The following is a 25677-nucleotide window of genomic DNA, read 5'->3' as shown; positions in this document are numbered from 1 at the left end:
CAGAACACAGCCCTTCTCCCTGCAGCCTGCTCAGCCCGGGGTCTGACGGGGGTGGCAGGGTGGGTGCTCGCCTGAGCCCGTCCACACGCCCCCAGCCCAGCAGAGCCATCGATGGGCTGGGGGCGGCATGTGGGGCCACCGAAGGTCCTCGTGGGATCCTGGGCCCTGCGTCTGCTTGCTCATGTCCCCACCAACCCCCAAACCTTCCAAGGTTCTCAGCTGAGTCAATATTTAATCTCTCCCCATCTGTTTGCTGTTAGAACGCGCATCTGAAACCCGTCATTAGCCTCTCCTCCGGAGAACAGTGACTAATTTCTGGCCGTGGCTTTTCCTTATCCCGTAAAGCACCCTGTAGAACCTTCTGTTATTGTAACTCGCTGGTGGAAGAGAAGAAACTGAGAGAGGACGGCCAGCCTCGCCCTGGCACAGACGGGAGCGCAGGGCGGGCGTGAGGGGCCCACGGCGGTGTCCCGCAGGCTCACGCAGCTGACACTGCACCCCGCGCAGTCCTGGGAGGGGAGGGAGGGAAGGGAGGGACCAGGCCGAGGGCTCCAGGCTGAAGCCCCCGGGGTTTCTGAGGAGACGCTTCCGTCCGAATCAGTAAAACCAGCTGCACGTTTGGGACGACCTTTGCTGGTGATTTTTTAGAAAATAAGACTTGGGAGGTTTGATTTGGGACAGAAAGGCCAGGGGAACCCAGGTGCCTTTAGATAGCGCCCTGGGTCTCGGCGAGGGAGGCCGCTGCTCCCGTGGGGCAAGACAGGCCCCCCGTGACCCCAACCGCCACCATCAGGGTGGGCTCGGGCCGCCTCCCTCCCTGCCGTCGGCTGCTTGCAGCTCACTTGCCGGCCCACCGCCTGCCTCTCAAGGGACTGCTGGGTCCCTCGGCCCAAGGTTCTGGCAGATAATGTCGCATCCGTCCCCTCGGTGGTGCGGGACTGGCCGTATCTAGTGACGCTGAAACACAATCTATCAGAGACACGGTTCGCATTGTTGAAACAGTGGCCCCTGGAGAGGACGATGGCAGCCACCTCCAGCTGCGGGAAGTGATGACAGATCTTTGCCTTGCTGTCCTGGAGCCAGGCGCGGCCGAGCCCTCCGTGGGCCCCGCTGGGCACGAGGCTCCCGGGCTGTCCCAGCTCTGGGCTCCCTGCACTCCGACCTCAACGCAGAAACAGCCTCCAGTTCGCCGAGCGCCACGGGCCTCCCGCAGGCCGGACCCTCCCAGCCTGGGCGGGGTCAGAGAGCCGGGGCTGGGTCGTGGCTACAGGACGGGACACCCGGGGACACGTGACATGCAGATCAACAGGGAATGCGTTTTAGTGTCAGCACGTCCCAAATGGTGCTGGGGACGTACTTAGTTTGTCGTCTGCCTGGACTTCAAGTCTACCTGCGTTTTTGTGGCTCTGTCTCGTGGCCCCAGCAGGGGTCCCCTCAGTGACCTCATCTCGCCCCGCCCACCCCAGGCTGGCAAAGGCTTGTCCCAAGGAGGACCCGTCCCCACCGCCTCGTGGGAGACGGCACAGCGGGAGCTGCTCTTCCCAACCGATCGCCGGGGCCCTGCAGGGCCTGCGCTGCAGCAGCACGTGCTGGGGGTGTGGACGCCCGGGCTCCCCCGCACCCGCTCCCCCCCGCCCCCGCTCTTCCCCACCCCTGCACGCGTCCCTCCCACCCCACGCGCTCCCTCCCCCCATGCACCCCCCGCCCCCCTCCACACGCCCGGGGGGCTCTGGGCAGCTTGCTGCCCCTTCTCAGGCTTGGAGTCTCCTCACTGTTGGAGGGGAGGGTGGACACCCCTTCTTGGTGGTTATGGGATGCACAGTCACAAGACACCGCCCTCCCCTAACACGGGCCCTTGGCGCACAGTAAGGCAGTCACCACCGTTGGTGCCAGCCTGGAGTCTGTGGGAGGACGGGCTCTGGGGTTAGCTCCGAGGGGAACAGAGGCCCTGGCCCCGCGCGCTCGCCTGGGTGGGGAGCTGGCCCTCCCTCGCTTCCTCCTGTGCTGGGAACCAAGCCCCAGGTAGCCCCCGAGGCCTCAAATGGCCTCATCTCTCTGACCTGACTCCTGCCCCAGGACCTTGGCACGTGCTCTCTCCAGGCTCCCTGCGGGACGTGAGCCCACCCCAGCCCCTCTCTGGGTGCCGTTCCTTCTCACGCTTCAGCTCCCAGAGAGGGGCGTCCCTGGGGTACAGCCAGCCCAGACTTCCTTCAGAGACCACCGTCCCTGCAATTGTTCCGTTCACGTGTATCATGTTGCCGTTGTCCCCTCTGGACCCTGAGGGCTGTGAGGACAGGGCCCCCAGGAAACACCTGCTACGTGGTGTGTTGTGTGTTCACACGCGAGCCCCACAGTGTCACCCAGCAGTGGGGGCTGAGCGGCCCTCCCCGGCCGTCAGGGCCCCACTCCCCAGGCCCCGCGCCCCGCAGAGCCCGAGGGGTCCCCAGGAAGCGACCGCCAGCCCGCTTCCCTGAGCGCAGGGCTCACCTGGCTTGGAGCCCTCGTCCACGGAGCCGTTGTAGACCTGGTTCAGGAACTCGGGGCGGTTGTCATTCATGTCGATGACGTAGATGTACAGGTCGATGGGGTTCTCCACCTTGTTGCCGTTCATGTCCACGGCGTGGGCGCGCAGCTGGGGGACAGCACAGCGTGTCAGAGCTCAGCGCCACCCCGGGGACACCCCTGCCTCGGCCCACCCCGGACCCCTGGGCCTGCTGGGACCGGTCCCTGTGTCACTGACCGTTCTCAAACGTCTGGAGCAGGACAGGCGCCACCCACGATGGGAGCTCTGACCACCCCCAGCAGCCGCAGAAAAGCCATCTGTGCCCAGTGGTGGTGGTGGGGGGCTTACACTGCTGCTGCTGAGAGGCTGACCCCAGGGGAGACCCGGGAGGAGACGCGTCGGGGTGCAGAGAGGCCCGAGCTTGGGCCGCGAGCAGGGCTCACCTGGATGAGGTGGAGGCCACCTGCCCTGCCACGTTAGCTCCTGGGCTTGGCACACGGGAAATGGGGGGTCAGAGACGGGACGGCCTGGGGGAGGTGGGCCAGGAAGCCTCTCCTGCCCCTTCCCAGGGAGGGGGCTGCAGGGGCTTCAGAGGGAGCTGTCTTCAAGGTAAAAAGGGAAGGTTCCCCGAATGTGGCCGACGGCTCCAGAGGGGCTGCTCAGACTCACCCCTGCGTTTGGATTTGCTCTTTCACCCACCCACTTGCTCACTCAGTAAACGCCAAGTGCCCGGCCCTGGGCTGGACCCTAGAGTATCGTCCATCCAGAGGACGATGGACGCTGAGGAAGAGAAGAAGCGACTCATCAGTGGGGTGTGGTGGCTGCAGCCCGCGGGCGGGGGAGGCCGGGGAGGCGTCAGCAGAGACCTCGGGAACAAGACGAGCAAGAGGACGGGCAGCGGCTGACCCTGCCGTCAGGAGATGGGGCTCGTGTGCGGCCAACGGGGCCCCGGGGTTTCAGGGTGGAGGACCGACACTGGGGACATGGAAGCAGTTTGCCCAAGGTCTCTCCACGCCAAAGCTGTGACTGTCACACTCTAGTGTCCCCAGCTCACATCTCTCTGCCAAAAAGCATGTCTCCCTCAAAGCTGGACACATCAGAACTCAGCCTTTGCAGCACGACAGTGCCCAGCAGGAGACCCCGCCCACGGCTGGTCCCCAGACCCCCGGGATCTGGGGGAGTCGGACTCCAGGCCGGCCCGACGGGGACGTGGAGCTCACTGTGCCGACGCCAAAGCCAACGTTCGGGTTTGGTTCCGACATGATTGGATTTTACCCCTCAAATTGTATGTATAGGGACAGTCTCGCGGGCTTTCCCGAGGAGGCGACCTGCGTTGCAGTAAGGAGACAAATGAGGACAACCCCTGGGGGCGACTGCAGAGGGCGACGCAGACGCACGCGGCACCATCAGCTGCAAGTGCCGCCTTGACAATCCAGAAACACGCGCGGTGGTTCAGCCGGCTGCCCGCGCCCGTCGCTGCCCCGTCCCGGGCGGATGTGCCGCTCCGCCGCGCTGCCTCCCACGGCGGCCAGGCCATCCTTCATCTTGTCACACGCAGCCCCTAGTCATGTGCCCAGTCAAAGGTCGAGGGACTTTTGAAAAAAAGTAATTCTGAGCTAAAATTAAAGTTACTATCTCCTAATCAAAGCCACACCGCTGGTCCCAGGCGCTGTCTTCGGCAGCAGGAGCAGCCCAAGTGCAGATAACAAGGAAACGCAGCCACCGAGTGCCGTGTCTGCTGTCCCACTCCCTGCCCCGCCCCCCAAAGTTCAATGACATTTGCTGGCTCTGCAGAAAGTCTCCGGGAAAAGGCTTCTCCTGCCCATCACCCCGGGCAGGGCGCACCCGCTGCGGGCTGGGGGGAGTCTCGCCTTGGCCGTGGGAAAAGTGGGTCAGGCTCTCCTGCAGTTGGGGTCCCGTTTCCCAGTGACCTGCTGTCCCCACGGGGGAGGCGGAGGCCGGAGCCCGGGGTGAGGGGAGGCCCTGCGTGCCCAGGGCACCGGCCTGGCTATTCCTCACCCCGAAGACGGGAAATGAGGACGGTAAAACCAACAGCGCAGCGTGTTCCAGACCCGGCGGCAGGAAGCACTCGATAAACGCTGGTGACGCCCGTGTGGCTGTTTTCTCACCCTCAAAGTGGGGTGAAACCCGAGACCTCAGGGCTGAGGCAGGAACGCAGGGAACGTGTGTGGAAGCATCTGGCAGTGGCGAGCCCCCCAGACGCCCCGACCCCAAACCCGGTGTGGGCAGGTGGGCGGGGCCTGTCCTTTCACCGGCCCGGTGGGGCTGGCGTGGGCTGCACGCACCCTTGGCGGGGGCCCGTGCCAGCCTGTGACCCTGCTTGCTGTGGAACTGTCTGCCGTCGCAGACGCTGGCCCTTTCTGGGTGCTGGTGCTGGGCAAGGCTTGGAGCCACGTGAGGCAAAAGGAACCAACCTGACGCTGGAGGACGGGGGTGTCCGCGGAGCGCAGCGGGAGGGTGTGGGTGGGGGATGGGGTCCCGCCGCAGGCCCAGTCAATGTCTCAGACCTTGGTGGATTGAAAATTTCTGCCCGAGATCAGAGGAGGAGCTTGGGAACTATGCTCTGAGGGGGTAGGTGATGCCAGCTCCCTGGAGCAGCTGTCTCTGTGCCCTGGCACCTGCTGCTGCTAGTCCTAACGCTCTGCGCTCACCAGCGTGAAATGCTCCATGAGGTGTGGGTGTGGGGCCGGGCCTTCCACTTTGCACCGGGATCCGGAAGCCCTGCTGCAGTCGGGCAGGTGAGGGGCTGAGCGGGGGCAGGTCCACGGAGGCCCTGGAGGTGTTGAGCCTGGCCCCGTGTGGTGTGGGAAACACGGCCTTTCAACGGAGACTCTTGAAGGTGCAGGAGAAACAAGCCTGGAAGACCCATCTGCAGCCGCACCAGGAGGGGGCGCCGGGGCCGGGCTGGGCGGAGCGGTGGAAGCAGGTCTGGAGACCAAGGCGCCCCGAGGCTCAGCTGGGAGGACGTCCCAGCAGGAAGTCACAGCACAGGTCATAGCCTTGACGTCATGGCCTCCAGCAGAAGAGAGGGAGGGGTCCTCAGGTCAAGGAAGAGGGAGCTTCCTCTTAGTGACCACGATAACTAACAATGAATCCAATCTTGGAAAAGGTGACCTTAAATCGCAAACGTCGTGTGGCCCGAGGGGAGGCAGAGTGCTCTGATGATGATGACGAGGGTGAGGCTCTGCAGCGGCCAGCTGAGCTCGGAAGGACAAGGGGAGCCCCAGCCCAGTGGGGATGCAGGGGACACCCTGGGGCTGTGCAGAGACCTGGGGTCACTGCTCCCCTGGGGGCCAGGCCCGCAGCTGCTTTCTCCCCCACCTTCCTTCTCTTCCTCGTTCAGTAAATGTCAGCGGGCCCGGCCGCAGCTGAGCACCCTCTAGACTTAGGGCACAAGTGCCCCTGGGGAATGCGTTCTGGAAGGGATGTATGAGTGTCGCAGGGCGGACGCAGACTGACAGACAAGATAGGGTGGAGGGAAAGAGGAGGGCAGGAGAGGGAAGGGCCGGGGTGGGGGTGGTCAGCACATCCGGCGTCTGGCCGGGACAGGTCGCTGTGAGCCTGTGCTCTGCGAATGGCCAAAAGGAAAGCACACACCCTTTTTTCAAGGGTGACCTGGACTTCACAGCGGGACGAGGCCCTTGCGAGCCCCCCAACCCTGGGGAAGGGATCCCGAAACTGCCGTCTCCGAAACCAGCGGCAGAGCCTGCCAGGGTGTCTGCTGCCACCCGCTCGAGGGCGTCTGTGCCTGGGTCCCTGAGCTGGGCCTAAAATAACTTGACAGCCCTGACAGGGGCACACGCATCACAGATGCCAGCTTCCAAATCACTTTCCTCCCTGTTCCTCAGCCCTGTGAACGAAATCACTGTCCTTGCTCAGAAAGGACACAGCGATTTTCCTGTAATACTCAAGCACCCAAGGGAAATCTGTTTCCGTACGTCCAGTTGACGCGCCAACCTATTTCCTTCATAGCACCTCTCCCTGGCCCTGGCCTCACCGTCCAAGAGGCAAAGACAGGAGGGCACCAGATGCCCACCTCAGATGGTGCCCCTGGGCAGCGGCTGGAGCAAGGGCAGGGGCATCATGTCAGGGCCTGCACCTGCTCTCCTCAAAGCCTGTTTGGTGCGAAGAATTGGGGGAGATAGCCTTCCTTAGGGGCTCTGGGCCAAGAAGGACTCGATGCCTCTTCAGCTCACGATTGTGCAAGCCCCTCCAGAGTGGGACCACGTCTGCCCCAGTCACCTCTACATGCCCAGCACCTAACACAGGGCTGGGCACACAGATGCTCAGGGAACGTTTTCTGGATGGATGGATGGATGGATGGGTGAGTGGGTGATTGTGGCGGTGGACAGAATGATGGGTAGATAGATGGATCAGTGGATGGATGGATGGATGGATAGATGGATGGATAAGTGGATGGATGGATAAATGGATGGATGGATGGATAAGTGGATGGATGGATGGATAAGTGGATGGATGGATGGATGGATAAGTGGATGGATGGATGGATGGATAAGTGGATGGATGGATGGACGGATAAGTGGATGGATAGATGGATGGATGATGGTGGAGTGGCTGGGTGGATGGATGGCTGGGCAGATGGATGGATGGACAGACAGGAGATCAAGTGGGTGGACAAGGGGGAAGAGTCTGGAAATGTAGGCCAAGGTTTCTCTTGGCAGCTGCTGTGAACTGGGAGGTCTGAGTCCAGTGAGCTGGGGAGCTGACGTCAGGCACTGTGAGCCTGACTGACTCCAAATGTGTCTCTGCTCATGGGAAGAAACCACAGGATGTGGACGTGTAGAATCCCATAGTCCATGTGAACAGTCCCCGTGAAGCTGTGGCTACTTGGGGCTTGGACAGCCAGTCTGAGAGAGGAAAACGTTTGTGGCTACGAGGGGACGAGGCAGCTCCCCAGGGTCCACTCAGCCCAGCCTCCTGCTTCTGGTGGTGCCGCAGGGAGGCCACCAGGGCCAACGGCAGAACCAGCCTCCTCCTACCAACGCCCTCCCGTCTGTGGGTGGCCAGTGAGCACCTGAGGCCAGGCTCTGTCCTCGGGCCTGGGACATGGTGTGGACAAGCCTGATGACTCCCACCACACAGAGCCTCCTTCTAGCCAGAGGAGATGGAAACAGTGAACCCCCAAATGCTCAGCAAACATGAGAAGCAGCAGAGTGGGTCTGTTCAGCACCATGGGTGAAGCCAGGTCACGTTATATCTGTTAATACGACAGCACCAGGGCGGAAGACTAAGAATCCCATCTTTGTTCCCAAATCACCATCGAGGAGCTGGAGGTTCAGACATCATGACAATCACCACCAACACACACGGCCCCAGCCAGTGCTGGGCTCTGCTCCAACGCTGCACTCGTGAGTGCGCAGGACAACCCGATGAGCAGCTGCCACCACCCAGGATCCATCCACTTAGCATGAGAGAGGTCCCTGGCCAGGAGAGGATAAGTGATTTGCCTGAGGGCTCACACCTGGGAGGGGCGGGGCTCAGGCCTGGGGATGGGCAGGGCTCACACCTGTGATGGGTGGAGCTCACATGTGGGGGGCGGGGCTCATACCTGGGGAGGGGCGGGGTTTATACCTGGGGAGGGGCAGGCTGGTTTTGATCCCCACAGTCTGGCTCTGGTCTGTGCCGCCTCTAGCTGGTGCGAACCGTCCCCTGCACGTGAGGGGCAGGACCTGGGGCACTGACCCTCACGTCACTGAACCATGGGGTGGAGGGACGTGTGCACCCAGCTGCTTCCACCGTGGCCCTGGGCCCCTCCCCACAGCAGGGTCAGAGCGGCAGGGAGGAGATGGACTGACAGCCCCTCCAGCCTCCACCCTTCTCACCCGTCTCTCTTTGCTGTGACAGCCGGTGAGATGGACCCAGGGCAGCTCTCATCTCAGAGGCGCTTCCCACTGTCACAGACACACAGTGGGGAGGACATGGCTGCAGGACACATATTTCAGAACGGGAGAGGATGGGGGGAGCCTGAGGGGCCCGCGGTGAGGAGCAGCCTGTGAGCCCGCAGAGGCTGCCCAGGCAGGAGGCCTGGGGACGGAGACCTTCTAGACTGGTGGTCCTCCCAGTGTGGCCTCAGGCCCGACAGGCATCCCCCTGGGAATGCGTTAGAAATGCAAATTTTCAGACCTGCCCTGGGACCACTGAGTTAGAAGCCCTAAGGGTGGCGTCCGTGACTGGGCTTTCTCCAGCCTTCCAGAAGGTTCTGCTCCAGGCCAAAGTTGGAGGTCTCCTTGTGCAGCCAAGGACCCTGAGGCCAGGCAGGCACTTGCCTTGCCGAGGGCACCGACCAGGGCCTGGCGGGGCTGGGGCTGGCCCGGTTACGCCGCCCACCCTCCCGCCCTGGCCGTGGACACTCACGTGGTAAGAGGCTCGCTCCTCGCGGTCCATGGGCCGAGTGACGTACATCCGGCCGGACATGGAGTCGATGCTGAAGACCTCCATGGGGGGCTGGTCGGCGCCCACGCCCGTGATGCTGTACCGGATGGGGATGTCGTTGTCTTTGTCGGACCGGATCTGGAAGGAGCACAGCAGGAGGAGGTCAACCTGCAGCAGGGAGCAGCCGCGCCTGGCACCGTCCCATCCCTCATGCTCCTCACACGTGACCACTGCGAGGACGACGGCCAGCGGCCAGGGGCAGACTGAGTGCCACCACTACAGGCCTGGGCCACAGCTCACAGGGAGGGACACGGCACGTTACGGGCAGCGCGGGATGCCGGCACGGATCCACGGCACAGCTAGAGGAGAACGGGAGCGACGGCTTAAAACAGCTGACACTCTGCCGTCGAGCCTAGGCAGGGACAAAGCAAGGAAATAGGGTGGGCGCCGGAGCTGGGACCCCTAGATCTGTGCCGTGACCCCTAGATCTGTGCCGTGACCCCTAGATCTGTGCCGTGACCCCTAGATCTGTGCTGTGACCCCTAGATCTGCGCCTTGCCAAGCTCTCCCCCGTGTGTGATGCATGAAAACCAAGAAAACAGCCCCCTCCTGCTGCTCTGACACAGGCACCGGAAGATACGACATCAGGGTCTCAAGAACGGGGGGCTCTGACCAGAAACGAACAGCGCCCGGTGCTCAAAACTCTCTTAACACGGAAAGTTGTCATTGTGGTTTCAGAGCTAAACACAAACATTCAAACACATTTCACGGAGAAGCTATTGCTTAGAAAACAATTTAACGACGGTTATCAGGTTCCTAAATCCAAAGTAAGCTAGCGAAGACGGGTAACTGGGGAAGAAACAGAGAGAGAACAGACACGTGTGGCGTTCTGCGCTTCACACGGGGCAGGGGGGAGGTCGCCCCACGCCACCCGCGCACGACACGGTGTGACGGCCCAGCCGGGATCCAGCAGGCAGGACGTGGCAAGTTAACAGGCGCCTCCATCTCGTCCGAGCAGAATTCATGTCAGAAACGTGAGGGTGGCCACGTGCCTGGTGACCTGTGTCTGTAGCGCAGTGACAATCATGGGAGCCTCGCGTGTTTGCAGGGCACCATGCAATGTCACCGTCCCAGAGGCAGCAAGCCACCCCCAGGACACGCCAGCTCCCGGAAGATTCAGCCAACAGAGGACGATCTTCCTAATCCAGCGTGTACTGGTGACACTAGAGTGGGACCTACTAAGCGCGGGTGTGGTGCCCCCACAGCCGCCACCACGACTGTGATGCTGCCGCAGGAGAAAGTCGTCACCTCACCGTGAGGGTGACGATGCTGTCGTGACGCGGGCGCCACGCAGGTGAGTGTGACACACGTGTGCACACACACTCACGCTCACATGCCTGAGAGGAACGTCTTTGTTCTGGGCCCCAGGCCCCTCCTTCCTCTCCCACACTCAGGTCCGAGTCTCCCCCCGGCCCTGCCCGAGTGGCATGTGGCACACGGGCCACACAGAGTGCCCCGGAGGTGGCAGGTGAGGCTGGGGTGAGACACAGCCCAGCTTTGCTTCATTTATGCCAGGTGGAGCCACCGGATCCCCGTGAGTGATGCCAGTCTGCGCTCCGGGCTGCCCGAATTCCGAGTGGCTGTCACAGAAGCTCCAACTGAGTCTTTTTTTTTTTTTTTTTTTGAGACAGAGTCTCACTCTGTTGCCCGGGCTAGAGTGAGTGCCGTGGCGTCAGCCTAGCTCACAGCAACCTCAAACTCCTGGGCTCAAGCGATCCTCCTGCCTCAGCCTCCCGAGTAGCTGGGACTACAGGCATGTGCCACCATGTCCGGCTAATTTTTCTATATATATATATATTTTTAGTTGTCCATATAATTTCTTTCTATTTTTAGTAGAGACGGGGTCTCGCTCTTGCTCAGGCTGGTCTCGAACTCCTGACCTTGAGCGATCCACCCGCCTCGGCCTCCCAGAGTGCTAGGATTACAGGCGTGAGCCACCGCGCCCGGCCCCAACTGAGTCTTAATCAGCCCTGCCGCTGCTGCCGGAGGCCAGCACCCACCGTCCCCCCACACGGGCCCGGCAGGGGCAGCCGCTCTTCCTGGAGGCGCTCCACGGTGAGACCCTCCACGGTGAGACCCTCCACGGTGAGACCCTCTCCTCCTCCCACGGAGTTTTCACCAAGATCTGGTCACGGGGTCTGTGGGGCCACGTCTAGACGAGAGGGGAGAAGCGGCCCTCCCTGTCGCCACTGCTGACGTGTCCCTCGGGGCTGGGAGAAGGGCTGAGTCACCACCCACCCAGGAGAGCCAGGAACTGAGGGACTCGTGTGACGAGCCGGCCAGCTCGGCCTGTCCCAAGCGCAAAGGCTCAGGGGCAGCGGGTCTGGAAGCTTTGACCTTGGGCTAAGAGGGGGTTCGGTGAGCGCCCTGGGCCGAGGGGAACGTCCGCGCCGGTGCAGTCTTCTGGGGACAGGAGTGAGCGTGGCCGCGGACGGACGGCACAGATTTACTGTGCGTGGTCACCACATTCTGCGGCTGCGCCACCCATCTTTCATAGGGAAATTTAATTATGAAACCGCTGAAAAAAACCAGCACATATTTAAAGAGTTTCTTTTTTTTGCAAAGAAATCTCATTACAGTTTGACCGTGGGCACATTTGCCGCGTCCCCAGGGCCTTCCGGCAGCAGCTGCTGGAGTCCGGCGGGCGGTGGGCGCTGTGTGTGGCGTGCGTCTGGGGCTTTGGCTTCGGCCTCAGAATGCCCTGAATTCTCCCACAGTTCACCACATTGAGAAGAAATAGTGCGAATGAATTCGCCGGATCGGGGGAGCAGTTTCCCCCTTGATTTGTGTCTGGCAAATGAGGGAAACACCACCGACGCGGGCGGCAGGGCCGTGAATAAGAATCACAGACAGGCGTCTCCGCCGCGCTCCCGCTTTATGGCGCCGCGGAGAGTTATGCTCTTTTGCATTTGTTATTAAAGGACGGAACAGATGGCGAAAGGTTAGTTTAAAGTGATGTCTGCATTAAAATAACTTATGGTGCCTGGCGATCGTGCGCACCCGGGGACCGCCGCGCGGAAGGCTGCGCTTGTCCTCAGAAAGGGCCGGATGCAGTGAAGGATTCTGGCAGAATCTCCCCCTCGGAGGAGTATCCGCCCAATTTCAAATGAACTTGAAACTGGAGAAAAGTCACCACGTGTGGTTTTGAATTGCAAACACTTTGGAGGTCTATTCCCCAAGCACGTGAGGGAAGAAGCCAGAAGAGCATCCAGGTTCCGGAAGAGCAAACGTCTCCCCAGGGGCGGGAGAGGCCTGCCCACGGGAACAGACCCTCCGCATGGGGGTGCAGCCCCCCCAGCCAGCCGCAGCTGTCCTGTCCCGTCCGCAGGGAGCAGCAGCGCCTCACTCGGTCCAGGATAAGCGCCCTGTGCCCGGCCCCGACAGACAGACACAGGGACACAGCCCTGCCCTCGCCTGGCACGCCTGCCACCGAATCAGAGCTCTCCCCGTAAGTGACGCCCTCGTCCTCTGTGACTGTACGTTTAAAAAAATTCTTTTATTTTTCTCTTTAAACAAATGGCCGCAGGGATGGGGGCCCGGGCAAGGGGGAGGGGGGAGGCGAGGCCCCAGCCCACAGCCCCTTTCCCCTTATGTCTGTACAATCTCCATACAAGTGGGGGAGGCGGGGACAGGGGGACCCCCACATCCAGGTCAGGACTGGAGGGAGAGCAGGGGCTGTGGGAGACCCGGGCGCACAGCAAGGAGGGCGTCCGAGGAAGTCAGGTTCCGAGTGTGTCTGCTTAGTCTTGTCCACACACACGCTCGCGCACACACACGCGTTGCACATACGCACTGCACACACGCACACATACCGCATATCACAAACCCTTCTCCTTTTTGCACAGGCCTCTTGTAACGTGCCGGCCGTTCTGCAGTTAACGGGCTCTGCCACGCCATTAATAACGCCTCCCTTGGTTCCTGTCCCAGCATTTTAAAAGATGCTTTTGAGATCTAAGGATCAAGTTCTTCCACCAGGATGTGGCTCTTGAGTGAAGTGTTTCAGCTCTTTCTCGGGGCACGATATTAAACCTAGAGATTTTCCCAAGAAGCCAGACTGCAGACTCATTTCCATTCCCTGTTGGGAGAGTGTGTTGCCCGTGGCAGTTCCCATCTCTCCACCGAGTAGAAAGCTCTGGATGGAGACAGCGGCCGCCGTGCCCGTCCCGCCCCAGCCCCGACGGTGCCAGGACGCAGGCAGGTGGATTTACACTTGGCTGCGAGCACAGCTGCTGGGAGACGCAATTTTCTTTTAAAATCTGACTCTCACCAGAGCCCAGAGGTAGGATGGCCACGGCCCTAAAGGCATCGCGGCTCCCTGTGGCCTCACGTCGCTCTCCTGCCTGAGCCTCCTGATCTCCACGCAGACAGAAAACCGGGATTTTCTCAGGTTTTCTGAGTCTGTTCTGCCGGCGCAGACGTTCCCTCCCCGCCCTCTCCCGCCCCCACCCCCCATCATTTCTGAGCATCGAGGATGCTCCACACCCTTCTCCAGGCCCTTGGATGCCAACACGGCCCTGTCCCAGACTGGCACGGCGGCGGTGCCCAGTAGCTACTGGAGGAGCAGATGAAGCGAGGACACCGCACCCAGGGCAGAGCCCACGAGTAGCAGGGGCCTGGCGCCCCCCGCCCCCCGCCTGTTGCTGACGAAGCCCACCACAATGTGGGTGGGCTTCCTCCAGTCAGCAACGGCCCAAGCAGAACAACAAGGCCAGCATTCCCCAAGCAGGAGGGGATTTTCTGGCAGACGGCCCTCGGACTCGAACCGTGGGCCCGGCTCTCCTGGGCCTCCAGCCCAGCAGCTGCACCTCTTGGGACCTGCCGGCTTCCGTGATCACATGACCTGACTTCTTCAGCAAATCTCCCTGTGCACATCCCACCAGCACCATCTCTCCGGAGACCCCGGCCGACGCTGCCCTGGAGCCGGATGGGCTGACTGCCGGGCGGGTCGCGTGTGATGCTCCACCTGCTGCTCTGGCGGTTTTGCTATTGAGATGGGGAGGAGGGCTCCCCCGTTGCGCCCGGAGCCTGCCCGGGCCAGGCAGCCCTCGCCAGGCAGGGAGGAGGGTGGGATGAGGCAGCTGGACATTTTGACAAACCTGGTGGCCTTTGGTGGGTCATGCCTGATGAAAGCTGGACTTTTCCTGCCACAAACTCAGTGAAGCGTGGAAGTATTGATACCTACGTGGAACCCTCCCTGGGGGAGGTGGGGTTTTGGGGACGCGCCCTCTAGTTCTTCCCCAGAGATGTCTGCACCGACCTGCTCTACCCTCAGATGAAGCCACTGTGTCCACGCCTGGCACTCTGGCCCCTCCGTCCCCTCGTGGCGCTGTGCACAGAAGGGGCACCACTGAATACTTTGCTGATGGAAGGCGACCGATTGCTGAATCACACTTCGCTGCCTGGGAGACCCGGGAACCACAGGTGTATCAGCTACTCTCTCCCCTTTATCTGTTCTCATTTTAGCAACATAATAAACATTCTGACAATCTAAACATGGCAATAACTTTGCTCTATAAAAGCGACTGTCTCCTACATTATTGCTGTCATGATAATGGTACTCACAACGTGAGAGAAGATGGTTATTGTATTAAAATGAATAAATGACAAAGGTTTTTATCACATGAGCAATTTTTCTGGGCACCAAGATGCCATTTGTGCTGCACTCGAGCAATGAACACGTGACTCACCAGCACGTCAGAGCACAAACGTTCGCGTCTGCAGGCTCAGTCGCTGCGAATAAGTAAATTATTAATGAGATGATATCTGAAAATAAAAGTACAACGCCCCACCTTCCTCCTAAAGAAAGAAAAACAAGTATCTAGTAACTATCAGAGCCAAAAATAATTTTCAAATCCTTCACTTGCCGGGTGGCACATTCTCTCGACCGGCACACGATGGGAATCCCAACTACACCCCGACACCGGGACGCTGGGAACCTGCCCGGGGCTCCTGCTCTGCTTGAGCACGTGCGGGAGTGTGGCCGACCCCACGGCCAGCCCCAGCTCCCTTCTCCTTCCTCGCCTCCCCTCACAGTGGCTGGACTTGCGGCAACTTCTGCCTGTCACAGCCTCCCTTGTAGCTTGGGTGTTTGTGACCAATCTCTGAGCAGTGAGGCATAAAGAAAGTCTGGGGTGGGGAGATGTGGGATGTTTTTGCTTTCCTGACAGCAAGCATGGGGAGATCGTTACTATTGTCACCCCTTGAAGTGGACTAGATGGCAGGTGCATTGGCAGCTCTTTCGCAGCCATGAAGACAACACCAACGACTACAGGTGGTGGAGTAGGGAGATGAAGGATTTGAGTCCTGGATGGCTTCACTGAGCTAACAAAACAGAACCAGCACCAACTATCTCTTCCCTTCTCACAGTGTGCAATAAGGACAGCAAGTTGAGGCCGCTGTAGATGCGGCTCTTGGGTCAGTGCATAGAAAGTGGCGGGCGTGGGCGGGAGCCTGGGCTCTGACTCCAGGTCCATTGACACTTGCGGTGCAAACTGTTCCAGACGGGTGGCTCTACCTGTTCCCCGAGTTGAGGGCTGGAGCCCAGGAACCCAAGCCCCTGCCCCACCGCCACCCTCGTCCTAGCCCCGCCCCAGCCCCAGCCCCAGCCCCAGCTGTGCACTTGCACATCTGTGTGATCCTGGTTTGGGTTTGTTTGTTCCTGTCTGAGTCACGTTTGTCTCCCCCCAGCTCTCTTGGGTACACTGCGCCCAAGTCATACAGGTGCTCGTGAAATGTCTGCATAATTGAACTGAATTACAATCATAGGATTATCCTTGCTTTTCCCCAAACAGGGAAACCGTGCTAAAACCCAAAAGCAGACCCCTCAGAGGGTCCCGCAGGAAACACAGGTGTGGCCTCATCACGGGGTCACAGGGGGGAAGGGACCGAGGCCACCTCTCCCTGACTCTGTCTGCCTGCAGGGCCGGACCTTTTCACAGCACTGCCTCTCGGGACACCAGGAGTGGGGAGCTGGGGGAGGGGGAGCGGGAGCTGGGGGGCCTGCACCCCCCTCTTCCTTCCCCCAACCGTCTCCTCCACAGCAGCTGCTGCCCTGGAGGTCCTAGAGCAGGATGCGCTCGGGGGCGGCACTGGGCCCAGGGCCCAGGACAGAAAAGCGACTTTTAAGGATCAGTACAGAGCGCAGCACGCTATGGATGGGGTCCCGGGTGTGGGGGCACAGCCTCCCTGTCCTGGCCGTCAGTGGCAGAGGTGCACTCGGATTCAGAGAGCTGCGGCAGGTTTGGGGGCTGGACCTGCGGGCCGGGGAGAGCTGTGCTGGCCAAGTGTGCATTAGTGCCCTGTGTGGGGGACACAGCTGGGCCAGAGGCGTGGGGGAGCCAGGATGCAGCAGAGGCTGCCTGGATGCGGTGCTGCCACCCCGGCCCGTGGCTGTCATTGGCCCCCGGGCCTCCGCTCACCCCTGCTGGGTGGGCGTGATCAGGGCCTTCCTCATGGGGCTGCGGGGAGGAAAGAGCGGCGCATGCGCAGGGATGAGGCGAACGGCTGCTGAGGAACCTTGGGGACTTGCGTTTGAGCAGCACAGGTGGTTTAAATCTGGGTGTGACGGCCTTGTGGTGGCAGGTGGCCCCAGACCCACACCCACACTGTGCGGCAGCTGAGACGACCCTTCTTCGTGTCCCTGGCCCGGCCCTGAGGACGTCTGCGGTGTCTGGCGTGGCACCTGCCCACAACCACGCGGCGGAGCGTTCCACCGGCAGGCAGTGGGTGCTGCCGAGCACTGAGGCCGGCGCTGTGGAAGGTGGGGGGCAGCCTCAGGGACCCCGACAAGGCAGGTCTGGGGGGCTGGAGAGGACAGGATGCAGCAGGGGGAGGCGAAACCCCCAAGTCTGAAACAAGGGGCAGCAGAGGGGACGGAGGGAGGAGGAAGGGGTGTGACACGTGCCCGGAGAGAGCAGCGGGTCTGCAGGAGGAGGGAGACGGCCACCTCCAATCCTCGAGGTCTGTGCCCAGGGCCCGCCCCGGGCAGGGTGCAGACAGCTCAAGGTCACAGTCAAGTCAGCGGCCCCGCCCGTGTCTCCCCCCGACCGCGATCTGGTCCCCAAGGACCGGCCCGCTGAACAATGACAGCTAAACAACCGAGCACCCCATGAATATGCATTTCATCAGCTCAACCAAAATAGCTCCTTTAAAAATGTCTTTCCTCCTCGCGGCACACAAAGCTGGGGCGAGGGCTTGTAATTATGTGTGTACCGCAAGCAGTCCCAGCCTGGCAGGGGGCTCAGAGCCTTCCTGTAAATTACACCAATCAGCAGCAGAGGGAGAAGACCCCACAAGGGTATCAGAAGTGACACTTCCCTGCAGCTGATGTACACAAGCACTAAATCATGGCAAAACAGTGCTGCAGGGGGTGGCGGCGTGTGTCATCAGATGGCGCGTGTGGGCTCCGGCCCGGCCCCCTTCGTAAACGCGTGTGATCATCCTAATGATGCGTTTGGGGGATGCCATAAATCAGAGCCATGCGCCGCAGATCACAAATGCACCGGGAACCCTCGGGGGATGAGTGATGCACGGCCCCTGCGTCTGAGAGCCCAGTGGCCCGTGAGGACTCGGACACGCTCTGGTTCTCTCTGCCTCGTCTGTCTCTCAGAAGCCCCTCCACCACGTGCTGTGTAACCCGGGCAAGATGCTTAGCCTTTCTGGGCCGACCTCCTCCTAGTAACGTTTGGAGAGTAACGGGTTGCTGTGCGGGTTGGGGGTGTAGTTTGTGAAATGTGCTCGGCAGTGTCTGGCCCGTGGAACAGAGGCCCGTGGGCAGTGGCTAGCCACTCCTTCTGTTACGGCTCTTGGTTTACACGTGTGGTTTTGTCTCCTCCCTCCAAGCTTGACCCTGACTCCAGAGACCCCTCCTCCTCCAGGAAGCCCAACCTGCTTGATCCTAAACACTAAGCTCTTTCCTTCCTAACAACTCTGGTCCTGGCGGCTCTGCCTCACTGCCGCAGGGAACCACCAGCTTCCACGGGCGCAGAGAAACCTCCTCGGTCCAAGGTTCTCCCGGGGGCTGTCCTGGGAATGGGACGTGGGGCACGGAGGCGTCAACAGTTCTGAAAAGCCCAGAGGGTGGGGCTGGTGAAACAGAAGTCAAAGTGGGGTCACATCAATGTGTCCCCCCCTGCCCCTGAGAGGGAACATTTGGCTTTAATGCAGACGGTGGCTCTGTGGATGGGGACAGGCCACGCCGTCCCTCGACCCACAGGCTGCTTGCTGTCCTCTGGCACCTTGCTGCATAAGCCACTGCTGAGACATTGAACTACTGATGACTTAGGGAAACAAGGGCTGGGAACCCCACAAATGACCCTGAACGCCCCCCTGGGTGGTGGGGTCCGGGAAGTGAGCTCGGGGCAGGGTCTCAGGGGGCGGAGCGCACCTGCGGGCCTGGCAGGACTCCCGCCCTGTGGCAAACTGACCCGGCCGCCATCCTCCCTGTGAGTGCCCCAGGCGCCATCAGACCCACCCGGACCCACCGCCCGGGACGGTCCCCGGCTCCCCCAGCGGCGGACGGTCCTGTTCTGTCTCAAGCAGCCCCCCGGGCGAGGCCGCGGGAGCCGAGGGAGGGCTCTGTCTGTAAGAGTAGCTACTTTTTATAACTCCAGTTAGCAAACATATGGTCTCAGTTATTATAAGAATTAACATCTCATAGGATAAAAGAAAATAAGTTTGGTGTTTAAGGAAGTGGAAAATAGAATTTTCCATTGCATTTTTCCTAAGAGTCTCAGCTGAAGTCTGCCACCAGAATTGCTACTTTTCTGTTTAGAAAACCAGGGAACAATTTGAGAAAACTCTCTCATCTTGCCGTGGATTTTATCCCCTGTGAACATTAGGGGGGACATTATTAGGCGAATAATGGGGACGGCAAGTAGAAGTGTCGGTGGATTTGCAGGTGAGGAGGGTGGCAGCGCCTCCCTGCTCCCCTCGCTCCGACTCCTTCTTCCCGGGCTCCTGCGGGACGGATCCGGGCGCAGACTCTGTGGGCGTCGGAGCAACGCTGGCCAAGGCGCCCCCACATCCTGGTGGGAGCTGCCCCGGAGAGACCCCCGTTTGCTTCCGAAATGGAGGGGCCTGAACCGCCCCCCCAGGTTTTATGCAACTTTAAGCTCCTCTGTGCCAAGCCAAGTGAGATTGCGTCCTTAAACCTTCTTTTGTAAATTGAGGGGGGGGTGAATCAGTCAACAGGAGCATCGGGGACCACAGGCAGCCGGGCTGACTGGGCACAGATAACCCGTCCTGGCTCCAGACCTCGGCCAGCGCGAGCTTGGCATTTCCGGCTGGGGCATATTTTGCATTTGATAATCTCGGATTAACAGACTCACATATTTGAAATCAGAAAGCCAGTGCTCCTCTGGCCTATTTTAATTCCGGCCTGGAATTCCCTCAGCCACGGCCTCTGGGGCCCTGAGAACACAGTCTCTGAGCCGGTCTGAGGTCTGGATCCCAGCGCAGGTTTTCCACTGGGGGCGTGTTTCTCGGGGATCTTCAGGGCTCCTGGGCCCCAAAGAGTTTAATTTCACATGGTGTTCCCCTCAGAGGTCTGGGAATGAGGCTGCATTTTCCGACGTCTCCCAGAGTGTCCCTGGACGCGAGGCTGAGCCCTCCCCACGCTGCACATGGGCCCAGCCCCCAGGGTGGGTGCGTCTGGCCCGGTCGGGCCTGGGGCTCGGGGCAGCATCCCCAGCACTTGGCCTGGGAGCCATCCTCGCCCCGGACCCTCACTGGGCCCTGCCTCGTGCCAGGCCGGGGAGACCCTGGAGAGGCCAGAGCCTCAGCAGGGTGCGGGAGAGGAGACCACCTGGAGCCTCTGTGTGGGCTGTGGAGGGCCGGGCTGTGTCGTCAGTGACGAGACCGCCTATGGTGCTGGGGGGCCGGGTCCAGGGGTTGTGGGGTCCCAGGTGGCCGGGCACAAGCGCCCTGGGAGAAGTCACAGCACTGTGCAGGGAGAGGAAACCGGGCAAAAAGAACAAATGCCAGGGCCCGGAAAGAGGCCGTGGCGCCCAGCTCTCGCAGGTCCCACCTCGGATTCCGAGCCCTGGTCGGACTGCCCTGGGCGCCTCGCTCACACACAGGCTTCGGAATCAGACGGGCTGGCGTTGGAAGCTGCAGCCCCTCTGCTGCTCCCCATGGCGAGTGACAGCCCCACCCAGCCTCGGTTCCCCCTTTGGTGAAAAGAGAGGCTCCCGGGCTCTCGTGGAGATGCGCTTCATCCCACCATCCCCCATCAGTGGGTGCCGGGCACCTACATGCCCCCAAAACTCCTGGAGGGGCCAGGAGCCGTGTGGGTCCCGGGGGTGGCTCGGTGGTGGGTCACAGAAGGAAGCCAGGGCCACCAAGGATCCAGCGGAGCTCGTAAACCATTTTAAACACCGCCTGCAGCCTTGTTTACTCCGCTAATTCTCAAAACTAAGGGGTTTGCCAAGGACGTTAGAAATTCTGTTTGAAATCTGCTGCAGGAATAATTTAAGACCTCGCTCTCTGTGTAACAAGGGAGGCAGCAGGAGGGAGTCGGAGGTGCCTCCGGCTATGTGGGGACCCCTGGGCCGGAGCCTCAGCGCCGAGGGTCCACCGGCATCGCGACTGGCATGTCCCTGCGGAGTCGGCCTCGGGGTCATCGCGCCAGTCCTGCTTGTGACCAGGCAGCTGTGACTTTCCCTGACCTGCTCCTGGCAGTGCCGGTGACCTGCTGGGAGGAGCCCAGTGTGGCCGTCACTGTCTGGGGAGCAGAACAGCTGCTGAGATGTGACCCCTTACATATCTGGGGTGGGTGGGGGCTGTGAGCGTCTACACAAATGCAAATCATGGAAAGGCACACCCAGGTCCCTACCCCCGCGCTCGCTCTGCAGGGTGAGGAGCCGCCCTGGCTGGTGACAAGTGTCTCCTACAGAACTGGAATCACTGTCCACCTGTCGTCGACTGAGTCACTCACCGAGGGCAGGGAGTGTGGTCCTCAAATTTCGAGACCATGTTTGGGATGGTTTGAGTGAAAATACAGATCCTGCAGGTGGGCAGGAGAAATTCTCTTGGGGGGACACATCACAGAGACAGGCAGAAGCTGATGCCGTGAGCACCTGGCCCAGACCCACGTACTGGGTGGTGACCCCTGTCCAGCTGTGGGGGGTGGCTGCCGATAGCTCACGGCTGCTCCCCTCTGGAAGCTGCCCCCCCCAGCCACCCCCAGACTCTGGAGAGCCAGTGGGAGCCCCAGAGAGCCACGCTGGCCACAGGGCAGGCACATGCTGCGCCCAGCTGTGCTCCCAGCTCCTGGCGGGACCAGGGTGGGGCTGCTCTTGAGCTGAGACCGTGTCCTTGCTTAGTGGCTCCCCTGTCCCCTGCTTTCATTCCCCTTCTTCTCCCGGTAGTCCCTGCCCCCAGTAACATGCACCTAAATCCCACTCGCTTCTAGAAAACCCGAGTGAAGCTCAGGCAGCCACGTTGGGAGAGCAGCTCCGAGGCGAGGGCGGGGGCTGTGTGCCCCCAGCCGGGGGGCCGTGGGAACTACCAAGGCACGGTGGGGGGAAACCACTCAGGGCTTGCTGTCCAGCCCAGGGCAAGGTCTAAAGGACAGATGGCTGGATAGCAGGGTGCAAAGGGCGTGACCTCCAGGTGGCAGAGGCTGGGCTCAGTCTCGGGACTGTGGGTGCCACTTTCCCGCCGAGGTGCGGGGGAGCCCGGGCTCTGGAAGCCCCGGGATGCACTGGACGGTGGGATGACACTTCTCCGCTGGCCTTCCCGTTTCCAACCCTGACCCCACAGCTCTGCCACCGGGCTCCTTCCCCCGCAGCACAGGGACAAAGGCCAAGTGTCCACTGGCTTTCCCGGCTCCAGATGGCCGGAAGTTCGTGCCTATTACAGGCAAATGCCGATCACCGCTGTCCCTCCGGGCCGTGCTCTGTGAGCGGGGACGGGCGTTGAGCTCAGCCTGATGAGGGCGGCGCCCGGACCGTCTCCGGAGGCTCCTTTCTTAAGTGCGAGTCGTCTGCGTCTGCGTCTCTCCTCCGGAAATTTCTCACCTCCACCTGGATCGCACCCTCAGCAGAGACCGTATCTTTTTCTCCCTCAGAGTGCGGGGATGTTTGTGCTTTTCGAAGACGTGATTTCTGCTGTTCTTCCAGAGCAGCTGCCGACGGGCCGTGGTGGGGCCCGCGGGCGGGAGGGGCCGTCGGCGCAGAGCCCAGTTCGCCCGGCGACTCCTTTCCCGCTCCCTGCAGATGCGCGTCACCTGCAGCGAGGACCACGCAGCTCCTCCAGGCTCCCACGGCCCCCACGCTGCTGGCAACAACCCCCTCCGTGCTGGCCGCATCCTGGAGAAGCGGCCGAAGGGCCGTGGCTCTGCCCAGCCGCTGAGACTCGGGAGGTGACGGCCGAGGCACCTGGGCGTCCCGGGAAGTCATGGGGGACTGTGGCCCTGCTCGCCCCTGCCCTGGCAGCCAGACCTGACCACAGCTACACGTCCCCTGGCTGCAGAGAACGGATTATTTCTGACACTGTGTGTGTTTTATGGACTTTGGGGTCTCGGCTGGCTTGTCAGCACCGTGCCTCTGCTGTGAGAACGAGTGTGGGCTCGGCACCCGCCTCTACCGGCCGAGGCCCATCTGCGACCCCCAGCTCCAGCCGGCCCCCCAGCTGCGGGAGCAACACACACGGCTGCTGGATGTGCCGGGGTTCTGCGGGTGGTTACCCTGCGGGAGTATCCTGGCAATAGAGCAGCGGTACGGTGGTCTTCTCGTATGACCAGACCCTCTCCCTGCTGGAATCAAAGCCCAGGAGCCGCCCACACCATCGAGAACGGCGTTCGCACTCCTCACCGCGGCCACAATGTAGCCCAGCCCCCACCACGCTCCCGCCTCACTGTCCTCCCTCCCCTGTGACACCTGCCCTGTCAGGTACTTGTCCGCTGTAACATTTGTGTGCGTTGAAGGTTCTGCTTCTGGCCAACAGCGACCCAGCAAGGACAGACGCTGCTCTGGGTAGAAAGTAGCTGCTTCCCACCGACACTCCTGGTGGCATCAGAACAGCGGCCCCAGCGTCGGTCTCCTCGTCCATCCTCCTCTTGCTGCCCTGGGACGGGCGGGTCTCAGGCTGGAGCCGGCCACGCCTGTGTGCTCTCGGCCAAACACTAATCAGTGCTGGTGTCGCGTATCCATGGAAATGATCACCCCTAATCATCCGCACACCGGGACTTTGATCCTTAACGAGGTGTCACTTGTTTTCAGGTTGCTCAGAACTGGGAATTGGTTTCAGATTTGTAAACCATGGAGATCACAGGCAAGCTGTCTTGCTGGTGTCACCGGCAATTTGCCACATTTACGATCACGGATTAATTTCATTCCTGAGTGCCATGCCCATCATTCCGCCGCCGACCATCCCAGAACAGCCGCGTGGGTGATGACAGCGCGTGTTCCTAGACACGTCTGAGCAGTAAGAGAAGAAAGAAAACCACCCAATCAGTGGGGTCAGATCACATATAGATTAATGGAAGGTCTCAAGCCCCGGCCACTGGCGACATTGGCACCTTTCCGCCAGGTGTCCCCTGCGGGACTGGGGAAGCTTTGCCGGGGTGGGTGGGTGTTTATTTTGGACAATGACATAATTTTGCTGCCATTGCATTTATTCTGGGGAGTCACGGTCACTTTATGCCCACTGACGGGTTTTTGTGGCTGTTGTTAATTGATGGCTACAGAAAATGTGCTTTAAAATAAACTTAGGTGGTTAAAAATCCAGTAGATTTGAACAGCAGCAGGGAGTCAGCGGCATCCAGTCTCTGGCGGGGTGGCCGGTGGGGGTGGGGTGGCCGCCCAGACCCGGGCACGCAGAGGAGGTGGCCCAGGACGGTGACGGCTTGCACGCTGCACGGCACACAGCAGGCTGAGCGGTCCCGGGGGGCGTGACTGTGTAGACGCCACCCGAGGTGCGTGACTGTGTAGACGCCACCCGAGGTGGGTGCAGATCGCTCTTCTGCTGCAGCCGCATTCAAATGCGTTTCCCACACGTCCCTTAATGTTCCGAGACGGAGCAGGATCTAGGAGGGGCCGAGCCCGGGGGGAGACAAGCCCCACACATCATTAGGATCTGCAGTTCATCCCTAATGTGTCTGTGGACTCAAACGAGGACTAAATGGAGGCTTTTATTTTCCCCGACTACAGGGCAGAGAGATTACAAATGTGTCTTTGCGCAGAGACTCAACTGTACTGTTTTGCAGTCGGCGTTGCCACACTGGAAACGAGGCCAAACAAGACTGTGTCTGTCAGGTTCAAAATCAGAGTTGGGTTCCCGGAGTGGGGATTCCTCAGCGACATGCGGAGACACGGGGGTCTTGAACCCAGAGCCCTGGCAGGGGCAGGGGCCCTCTCGCCTCTGTCCTCGCCTGGACACTGTCCCCTCGCCGCTGTGTCCGACCAGCAGCTGCAGCCCGGATGCTAACGGTGATGTCCGTGCCTCCTGCACACGCAGGAGCGCGTCTGAGTGCATTTGTCCGTCTCTAGGTCGCCTGTTTGGGACTTTAGGGTGCTGAGTCGCTGGCCGTTGTCACAGCTGGAGCTGCGTCGAGGCCGGGCTCGTGGCTGCCAGGCCAGGTTGCCCCCAGGCAGTGCCCAGCCGCCCTGCACGGTGCTGGATCGGACTGTGCCTGCACCCCGCTGTGCCCACCAGCCCACTGCCGAGTCCATGTGCTCTGACATGACGACAGATGACAGTATGACCGTCCTGCAGTTGGCAGGGACCCAGTACAGACAGAACTCCCCATCCCTTCCCTTCCCGTATTTCAAACCTCCCCGCTAGCGGGGCATCCTATCACACAAGACATTTTCCACGTCGGTTAGTTCCATCACACCTTTTGGTCTGAAGAGCTGTCGTAATTCCTCAGCTCCTCTCGCCCCTTCTGTTCATTTTACTGAGGGCTATTTGGTCACCCCTGTGTGGCTGGCCTCACACAGGCCAGCACAGCACGGAACACCTGCCCAGTTGCCCTCCCTCCCGGACGGCGGAGCTGCCACACCTCAGACAGGGACCGGAGACTGCGGTTCCCCGGCCGGGAGGAGACACAGCAGATGGAGAAGGCTGATTTCTGAAGCCAACAAATGTAACTTCAGCAGCCTCAAAGTCAGATGTTAGGCATCAAGACATCCTGTTACCGGCAGCTGAGAGTAAAGTCCACGCTCAGGTAATCCAACCTCTGCTTGTTCTAAGACCCAGAGAATCGAGCCGGGCCACAGGGGGCTGGTTCCAGAACACGGCGGCACCCCCTCTCCCCACACCACTGACTTTCTCCCCAGGGCGGTTCTCCCCTCCTGAGCCCCCGGGCCCTCCCTGATAGGGCAGTGGGGGCTGGGGGGCTACACGGCCCTGGAAACTCCTCCACCAGGGACAGAGCGAGACGTTTTCAGAATCATCCGCTGTAGCAGTCTCTTAGCAACCCATTATTAGAGGGCTTCTTGGGAGTTAAAAAAAGATCTCTTCCTCTTGCAAGTGCACTCATGGTTTCGAGAAGCCGAATCTCTGCACCGTGCCTGAGGGTGGCACCCGGAGCAACTCGGCACTTACCCACGTCCTCGGGAACCCTGTGGCCGCCACATGGCCCTTGGGGACAGGAGCAGACTCCAGGACACCACCCCAGATGGCTGCTGCTTCTCCCACTCAGAGAGATGGTGTGCACGGATGTGTGCAGCACACGCGTGCCAAGGTGCATGTCCCCG

General features: G+C 60.9%; 1 protein-coding gene across 2 annotated transcripts in view; it reads right to left on the bottom strand.

Moving 5' to 3' along the window:
• CDH4 (cadherin 4) overlaps positions 1-25677 on the bottom strand; it is a 360186-nt gene that overhangs the window by 43054 nt on the left and 291455 nt on the right. For both annotated transcript variants that reach the window (XM_069495829.1, XM_069495828.1), the window contains exons 5-6: positions 8900-9055; positions 2488-2632 (exon numbers count right to left, since the gene is read on the bottom strand). In XM_069495829.1, coding sequence (XP_069351930.1) covers positions 2488-2632; positions 8900-9055 — 301 coding nt within the window. The remainder of the gene's footprint in view (positions 1-2487; positions 2633-8899; positions 9056-25677) is intronic.

Source organism: Eulemur rufifrons, chromosome 20 (genome assembly GCF_041146395.1).
Source record: "Eulemur rufifrons isolate Redbay chromosome 20, OSU_ERuf_1, whole genome shotgun sequence".
NCBI lineage: Eukaryota > Metazoa > Chordata > Mammalia > Primates > Lemuridae > Eulemur > Eulemur rufifrons.
The sequence above is the reverse complement of the archived record's forward strand: the minus strand, read 5'-3'. Positions and strand labels throughout refer to the sequence as shown.